Source organism: Salmo salar, chromosome 01 (genome assembly GCF_965601325.2).
Source record: "Salmo salar chromosome 01, fSalSal1, whole genome shotgun sequence".
Classification (NCBI taxonomy): domain Eukaryota; kingdom Metazoa; phylum Chordata; class Actinopteri; order Salmoniformes; family Salmonidae; genus Salmo; species Salmo salar.
Genome location: NC_138291.1, coordinates 157,760,361 through 157,769,938, shown reverse-complemented (window position 1 = coordinate 157,769,938; position 9,578 = coordinate 157,760,361). Strand labels below are relative to the sequence as shown.

At 41.7% G+C, this 9,578-nt stretch overlaps 1 protein-coding gene across 1 annotated transcript; it reads left to right on the top strand.

The window, feature by feature from the left end:
* The first annotated feature begins 295 nt into the window (after window positions 1–295).
* Window positions 296–4,749, top strand: aqp3b (aquaporin 3b). Its single transcript, XM_014136928.3, has 6 exons — window positions 296–481; window positions 2,407–2,533; window positions 3,288–3,425; window positions 3,639–3,757; window positions 3,925–4,142; window positions 4,247–4,749. Exons 1-6 carry the CDS (start codon window positions 374–376, stop codon window positions 4,437–4,439), a joined length of 903 nt encoding a protein of 300 aa, XP_013992403.3. The 5' UTR covers window positions 296–373; the 3' UTR covers window positions 4,440–4,749.
* The last annotated feature ends 4,829 nt before the right edge of the window (window positions 4,750–9,578 follow it).

Sequence of the window (9,578 nt, the reverse complement as noted above, 5' to 3'; positions counted from 1 at the left end):
CAACTACCTGCTGTGCCGTGAAGGTGCAGACCTCTTTGTAGAGGCTGATGTTTTGCTTGCATACAAGGAGGCGACAAGTTTGACTAAGTTTCGTAGTAGTTGTAGTACTAATCCATCTGAATTCAAGTGAGGAAAAGGTAAAGAAAACAGGGGAGGTAAAAAAAAATGAAGAGGAAAAAAGATATGGGTGGAGATGTGGAGGTAGGCGTTCAGAATCAAGAAGAGACATGTTTTTTTTTAGATCTCAACGAGGGAGGGATCCCTCTCTGAGTGCTTAAAGAGTCGACACACTGCCCTCCTTGACACACATTCCTAGTCAGCCCCGCGTCTCTGCAACCGACCCTGTTGTCACTGGACGACCCACAGCTGCATCATGGGAAAACAGAAGGCGCTTATGGACAAGCTCGCAAGGAACTTTCAGATCCGTCACATGCTGCTACGCCAGGCTCTGGCAGAGTGCCTGGGAACCCTGATACTGGTGGTGAGTAGAGACTGTTCTACATTACTACAATAGTATTACCTATGTTTGTAAAACCCTATTAAAGTGAGTGGGTGAATGTGAATTGGAAACACAGTACCATACTATTATTATCTATCCAACAAGTAGGAGTTGATTGATAGCTTCTCGGTATGACAAGAATGTCTTCAAAAATATGGATGAAGCATGTAATTAAGCAAAGTGATTGTTATTTAAGCATCTAATATTCTCTGATGACTTAATTGCTTGTTTTCTAATTAATTTCACATTGATTTAACTTTTGTGGAATTTAATCTTAATGTAAATGTGTTGTTTAAAGCAGTGCTTTGAGCTTGGGTGTGAATGTAAAAGGATAGCTCTTCCCACATTGTTTGCATTGGCTATACAAGCAGAACTGATACTGTGAATTATATTATCAGCTTGTTAATATTATTTTATTATCACATTTTACTTAACCTCTCAAGTCTTCTACATGAAAAACATACACTGAAAATAAACATCCTTTCCTTTAAATTGATACATTTAAAGAACTTTAAATTGTTTTCCATATAGCAAGGTAATTTATTCTGAGCAAAAGAGAGATTATCACATAATTATTCATACTTCCTTGTAGATATTACATTCCATATTTACATTAATTCACTTAATCTCTCTGTAAAATATACAAATTGATTAAACTGTTAAATTATCTATAATTCATTCATGAACATTTTCACCTGAATACCTGCTTTAGGAAAAACTAAAAACCTAGCCTTCGAGACAAATCTACGAAATAGAATAGAACCTTGCCTTCTAAGGTGAAAAAGTCATCCACGTAGGTAAGGCCCTGGCATCCCTGTTGGTATTCCGCTAAATCCAAATAAAACACATGAGGTTAACACACAAACAGCTACCTGGGGTCAGCTGTTTCCAATGTTAACCCCCATACAGAACAATAGAGAAGCTGGAGGGAAGATACAAACTGAGAGGGGGCGGTTTTGCCATCTGGTATTTTTCTTGCCTGCAGCGTGAGAGGTGTAACTGATGTCTGATCCACTGTTTGGCCACACTACTGAGTGAAGACTTATGCCTCCCTGGCAAACATAACTCCCTTGGCTCTGACTGCCTAAAGGCAGGTCTTCTCTGCTCTAAGGAAGGCACCACAGGTAGATTTTATAGATAGGATCCTCAATAGGCAGCATAACCCACCCACCACAACACACTGTTGATCAAATGCATATAAAAAGATGATATATTTAGAAGGAAACTCAGCATAGATGTATGTTTCTGTATGATCCACCGTGCTGCTTTGTTGAAAACCGGCCACCACCAGAACACCTGAGTTCCGTAGCCCACTCTTATCAACACACACATGGCCTCTCGGGTCATTGGAAGCGACACCTCAGTCAAGATCAGTAGGCAAAACGGCCACATGCATGGCACAGCAAGAGGATACTCAGGTCAAGCTGTTAAAGGCATTGATCGTCTTGGGTGACCTGAGCTAAAGTCCAAAAAACATATTTGAGATGGTACTAGACCACCACTCGACCACAGGCATTTTTTGGATCCTGAGTGCACAAAGAACTCAGACAAAAGTTGATTGAAAAACTATTTTGGCCTGACAACAAGTTGACTAAAGCAGAAACAGGCTGGACTGGTACAGGCTATTCTCCATCCATCCTCCATTCTCACAAATCTACACATACAGGCAGTCTACACAGATAGCTACAGACTGTCAGTCTGTGTGTGATATGCATGCCATAGTAAACTTGTTGATGATGTTGATGGTGATGATGACCCTTATATATACTGTATTCAGGGGATTTGTATAATGTTAAAACGTGTATTCAACAAGACATAACACAACAACAACACTACAATGTTCACATGGGTTTGGTTACCCATGCACAGTGTTTCTCCTTTAACCTGTCTCTCTCCCTTCTCTGTAGATGTTTGGCTGTGGTGCGGTGGCCCAGTTGGTGCTAAGTGGTGGCTCCCATGGAATGTTCCTCACCGTCAACTTTGCCTTTGGCTTCGCTGCTACACTGGGCATCCTGGTCAGCGGACAGATCTCAGGTGAGGGGGGCACGTTACTGTCTGAGAGTAGCGAGTCTATTGGGAGTCATCAGTTGCCTATTGTGACAGACACATTATACCTAAGGTGAACTGACACTAATCTAAAGTGCAATATTTACCCTTCTAGATGTTTTTTTTTAGGTAAAACAGTCAGAGAGGGAAAGAGAGAGAGAGAGAGAGATAAAGAGAGAGAGAGAAAGGGTGAGAGAGCGAGAGGGAGCAGTAGAAAACAGTGGACATCAGAGAAGCTCACGGAGACAAGAAGAACGACGCTGGCTTGCCCCTTGAATTTTAAAGCCATTGGGTCCATGATTGAAAGGAAAGTGTGAAATCACAAATTGCGTTATTACTTTATTCACTATACAAGGATTAATCTGTCAAAGCAAAGGCACATAGATTTCCACAGTTCACTTGTGCCCACGTTTTTCAATGCCTAATACACATGGCAGCCTTGAAAATAAAATTAATCTCTCCAATTTACTGTCACAGAGACCTCCCTTCCTAACAGGCATTTACTGAGTCTACCTACTATTATGGCAGCTACTCCTTTTTTTCCCTCAGAGAAAAGATTTTAAGAGAATCATCTTTGGTCTTGATAGGCTCTGGTTGTTTTCCCTCACTAATTTTCTCTCACTCAGAGACTTGATTTAAAGAGAGATGGTCTTGGGTGTTTTTTACTCAGAGAAAATTGAATAGAATAGAACGAAATTGACAAATGGAAATTCACCATTTTCCAAATTGTTCTTTGTCACAGGAGGCCACCTGAACCCAACGGTGACCTTCGCCCTCTGTCTATTGGGGAGAGAACCTTGGAGGAAATTCCCTGTGTTTTTCTTGTTCCAGACTATAGGGGCCTTCCTGGGAGCTGGGATCATATTTGGCATGTATTTTGGTTAGTAGGATTCTGATCATTTATATTTTCAGAAATATACAAACAGCAACAACAACAACTGTTTTTCCAGTGGCCATATTTCACCGAAAACATTCTCAAGACTGTCAAAGTTTAGACTGTCTGAAAATAACTGTTATTTTCTCCCTAAGGGAGTTTCAAGGTTCTACAGCTACACACACTGTGAACTCTTATATGTTGCCGTGGTTTCTCCAGATGCGTTGTGGGACTACGGCCAAGGAACACTGATCGTTGTGGGGGAGAATGCCACTGCTGGGATCTTTGCCACATATCCCTCCAAACATCTCACTCTGGTTAATGGATTCTTTGACCAGGTATATTCACACTATTCGTATACTATAGTATATTAGTATTCCGTATTAGGACAGCCTCAGAATCACAAGTAGTTATATGGAATATTATCCTGTATAGAAACCGTTGTACATAACAACATGCACATTCCTGCAACAACCATGTAAAACTGAGCCTGGCTGTGCTACAGATTATAGGCACAGCAGCTCTGATCGTGTGTATCCTGGCCATCGTGGACCCCTACAACAACCCCATCCCCCGGGGCCTGGAGGCCTTCACGGTGGGGTTCGTGGTGCTGGTCATCGGCCTGTCAATGGGCTTCAACTCGGGCTATGCTGTCAACCCTGCCAGGGACCTGGGCCCACGCATCTTTACTGCCCTGGCTGGCTGGGGTGGTGAGGTCTTCACGTGAGTTTTGGATTTTTCTCCTGTTTTTCTTTTTCTGTGTAATAGCTCTGCTTTCACTGTTCTTCATAAACATACAACCTTGTCTCTGTCTTGGTCTCCCACAGGGTTAATGCCTACTGGTTCTTTGTGCCAATCTTTGCCCCCTTCATTGGTGCGGTGTTGGGGGTGATGGTGTACCAGCTGATGGTTGGGTACCATGTGGAGGGAGAAGCACGGGAGAAGAAGGAAGAGGAGGAGAAGGAGGAGCAAGATGAAAGGCTCAAACTGTCCAGCCTAACTACCAAGGACAGTGCATGAGTTCATGAATATTCTTACCGTGACCCATTTTAAACCCTCTTTATGTACATAATATATATGTGTGTGTAGTACACTCTTAGAAAAAATGGTTTCAAAAAAGTTCTTTGACTGTCCCCATAGGATAATCCTTTTGGGTTCCATGTAGAACCCTCCGCGGAAAAGGTTCGACATGGAACCCAAAAGGGTTCTTCCAAAAGTTCTCCAATGGGGAAAGCACCTTTCTTTTCTAAGAGTGTATCTTTTTATAGATTTTATATCTTGCCTTGATGACAAACACATTTATTTTAATAAAGTATAACTTCTCAATCAATCAGTCATTCATCATATACCACCAGGTTCAATCTCGGAAGACAGTAAGGATCGATCAAGACAGTTTGTCAACTGTACACACACACTGTAGCTGCAGCTTCAGTGTGTCACTTTCAACATCAGAAACTCCTTGAAATCTAGAAAATAACAAAACAAAAACAGTCTTCCTTTATGCCACCTTGCTAACAAAACTGCTATAGTGATGCTTTGGCACAGATAAACAGGAAAACAAAAAGCTCAAAGCTGAAGAAGTATCACCTCACACACATTTGAAATGTGGTGCTTTGTTGAATTTGTGTCAGGATCCAAGAGATTACATTGCATCTAGATTTTACTATTTTTACTATGTTTTGCCCTTACAGTTCGGATTCTGGTTCTGCTGAATTTGCCATGCTATAAACAAAGAACTATAATCTAAACTATCCTTATATCTACATGTATATTTTGCACATTCTTTTTACACATATAGCTCAGACATTGACACTAACCAAGCCATACAGTCTGTAGTACACGCACTAACATTACAGGGGTGCTGCAGCATTACCAGTATGATCCTATCCATTTAAAATGTGAGTGAGATCTTTCAAAGAGCTATGCTGAACAGATTACTGAAATGACCAAAAAAAAGATTACTGAAATCAAATCTAACTTCGGACCGCTTTACGGTACACTGTGAGAAAAAGAACCAACATGATTGACTGCTTCAGGTACATTTTCAATAGCCTGATTAAAAAGGTCAACGTGGTCGTGGTAAATGTCCAACAATCAAACTAAAAATAGGTGACTGACTATTTGTTTACCTCTAAAAACAGTTCCAAAACCTTACATTTTTTGCCTCTTTACATTTGCTAGTACCAAATTCTGGGTAACCTTCTTTAACACAGCAGTGATGTTTCTATATCGTAACCACAGCCTATGCCATATGACACTGTCATGTCGATTGGTTTTCGATACATTTCTTCAGGCATAAGTCAGCTATGGCCTGCTAGCATGATTTGCTGATAAAGTGTGAAAAGAGGGTAAAAGAGGATGTAGGCAGGTTGTCTTGAGGACAGGGAGGGTCAAGAGGAGTTCTTCTAATCTGTTCTTTATTAAAAAGCTCTACTGCATAGCGCCTGCTTACTCTACAGTACTACCGTTGGCTCACGTTAACAGACTGGTTAAGGGAAGACACACAAGATCAATATATCACAGCTATTCTCATAAGAAACCAAGCATTGGCCAACTGTATAACAAATACTGCTCTTAATCTGTTACTAGTTCTGTTTATTCCTTCAATATGAAACAGCAGTGGAAGCTGGCGGATAAAAAATACCTGAAGTGTTAAGATATGTGGTCATTTTCTAAGCTGAGGATATGGTGTTCTCCTAAGGTGTTGCATAAGAGAGAAAAAACAAATCTGTCACGTCCTGACCATAGAGAGCCTTTCTATTTCTCTATTTGGTCAGGTCAGGGTGTGATTTGGGTGGACAATCTAGTTTTCTTATTTCTTTGTTTGGCCGGGTATGGTTCCGAATCAGAGGCAGCTGTCTATCGTTGTCTCTGATTGGGGATCATACTTAGGCAGCCCTTTTCCCACCTGGTATTGTGGGATCTTGTTTTTGTGTAGCTGCCTGCGAGCAGCCCAGAACGTCACATTCCATTTCCTTTCTGTATTGTTTTTGGTTTCACTTTGATTAAAGGATGTGGAATTCCATGCACATTGTGCCTTGGCTTATTTACACTAGGGAGTTTGAAGATAGATCGTGAACGTGACAAAATCAACAGCCATCATGGAGGAAAAATCCAATAAATCAGAGAATAAACACTAACGCACAGCAGAGTTTTCTGAGACTGTTTGTCAACAGTACACACATACACACACATTTACACACATTGTATCTGCAGCTTCAGTATGTGTGTCACTTTCAACATCAGAAATTCCTTCAAATCTAGAAAATAACAATACAAAACAGTCTTCCTTTGTGCTGCCTTGTTGACAAAATGCTATAGCGATGCTTTGGCACAGATAAACAGGAAAACAAAAAGCTCAAAGCTGAAGAAGTATCACCACTCACGCATTTCAAATGTGGTGCTTTGTTGAATTTGTGTCAGGATCCAAGAGACGATACGACACCTAAATAAAGCCATCAAAGGAAGTTGAGCACCAGTATACAGTTTGACTGTTTTTACTATGTTTTGCCCTAATAGTTAAGATTCTATACTGAATACAAATATAAACGCAAGATGTAAAGTGTTCGTCCCATGTTTCATGAGCTGAAATAAAAGATCCCCGTCATTTTCCATATGCACAAAAAGCTTATTTCTCTCAAATTTTGTGCACACATGTTTTTGCATCCCTGTTAGTGAGCATTTTTCCTTTGACAAGATCATTCATAAACCTGACAAGTTAGGCATATCAAGAAGCTGATTAAACAGCATGATCATTACACAGGTGCACCTTGTGCTGGGGACAATAAAAGGCCACTCTAAAATATGCAGTTTTGTCACACAACACAATGCAACATATGTCACAAGTTTTGAGGAAGAGTGCAATTGGCATGCCGACTGCAGGAATGTCAACCACAGTGGTTGCCAGAGAATTGAATGCTAATTTCTCTACTATATGCTGCCTCCAACACCGTTTTAGTACGTCCAACCGGCCTCACAACCGCAGACCACATGTAACCATGCCAGCCCAGGTCCTCCACATCCAGATTCTTCACCTGTGGGATCATCTGAAACTAGCCAACCAAACAGCTGATGAAACTGTGAGTTTGCACAACTAAAGAATTTCTGCACAAACTGTCAGAAATAGTCTCAGAGAAGCTCATCTGCGTGCTCGTCATCCTCACCAGGGTCTTGACCTGACTGCAGTTCGGCATAGTAACCGACTTCAGTGGGCAAATGCTCACCTTCGATGGCCACTGGCACGCTGGAAAGTGTATTTTTCACGGATCAATCCCAGTTTCAACTGTACCAGGTAGATGCATGGCTTTCTGTGGGCAAGCGGTTTGCTGATGTCAATGTTGTGAACAGAGTGCCCAATGGTGATGGTGGGGTTATGGTATGGGAGGGAAGGGAAGGGAAGGAATAAGCTATGGACAACGAACACAATGGCATTTTATTGATGGCAATTTGAATGCACAGAGATACCGTGACGAGATCCTGAGGCCCATTGTCGTGCCATTCATCTGCCGCCAATCAACTCACGGTAGTGCATGACAATGCACAGTCCCAAGTCGCAAGGATCTATACACAATTCCTGGAAGATGAAAATGTCCCAGTTCTTCCATGGCCTGCATACTCACCAGACATGTTGAGCATGTATGGGATGCTCTGAATCGACGTGTACGACAGTGTGTTCCAGTTCCTGCCAATATCCAGTAACTTTGCACAGCCATTGAAGAGGAGTGGGACAATATTCCACAGGCCACAATCAACAGCCTGATCGACTCTATGCGAAGGAGATGTGTCGCGCTGCATGAGGCAAATGGTCACACCAGATACTAACTGTTTTTCTGATCCACACACGCCCCTATCTTTTTTTAAGGTATATGTGACCAACATATGCATATCTGTATTCCCAGTCAGGTGAAATCCATAGATTAGGGCCTAATGAACTGTAACTCAATAAAACCTTTGAAATTGTTGCATGTTTCCTTTATATTTTTGTTCAGTGTAGTTCTACTGAATTCTATGAACAAAGAACTATAATCTAAACTATCCTAATATCTACAAGTATGTTTTCCACATTCATTTCACACATACACCGCCTTCAGAAACTATTCAGACGTCTTGACTTTTTCCACATTTTGTAACGTTACAGCCTTATTCTAAAATAGATTGAATATTTTTTTTACTTATCAATTTACACAAAATACACGATATGACGAGAAAAAAAAATAGTTGTAGAAATTTGTGCAAATTTATGAAAAATAAAAAACAAACACCTAATTTACATAAGTATTCAGACCTTTTGCTATAAGCCTCGAAATTGAGCTGAGGTGCATCCTGTTTCCATTGATCATCCTTGAGATGTTTCTACAACTTGACTGGAGTCCATCTGTGGTAAATTCAATGGATTGGACATGATTTGGAAAGGCACACACCTGTCTATACACTCTCCCACAGTTGACAGTGCATGTCAGAGCAAAAACCAAGCCATGAGGTCGAAAGAATTGTCCGTAGAGCCCCGAAACAGGATTGTGTCAAGGTAAAGATCTGGGGAAGGGTACCAAAAAATGTCTGCAGCAATGAAGGTCTCCAAGAACACAGTGGCCTCCATTATTCGTAAAGCATTATTCTTAAATGGAAGCTGATCGGAACCACCAAGACTCTTCCTAGAGCTGACCGCCCGGCCAAACTGAGCAATCGGGGGAGATGGGCCTTGGTTTGGGAGGTGGCCAAGAATCCGCTGGTCACTCTGTCAGAGCTCTAGAGTTCCTCTGTGGAGATGGGAGAAGCTTCCAGAAGGACAACCATCTCTGCAGCACTCCACCAATCAGGCCTTTATGGTAGAGTGGCCAGACGGAAGCCACTCCTCAGTAAACGGCACATGACAGCCCGCTTGGAGTTTGCCAAAAGGCACCTAAAGACTCTCAGACCATAAGAAACAAGATTCTCTGGTCTGATGAAACCAAGATTGATCTCTTTGGCCTGAATGCCAAGCGTCACGTCTGGAGGAAACCTGGTACCATCCCTACGGTGAAGCATGGTGGTGGCAGCATGCTGTGGGGATGTTTTTCAGCGGTAAGGACTGGGAGACTTTTCAGGATCCAGGAAAAGATGAACGGAACAAAGTACAGAGAGATCCTTGATGAAAATCTGCTACAGAGCGCTCAGGACCTC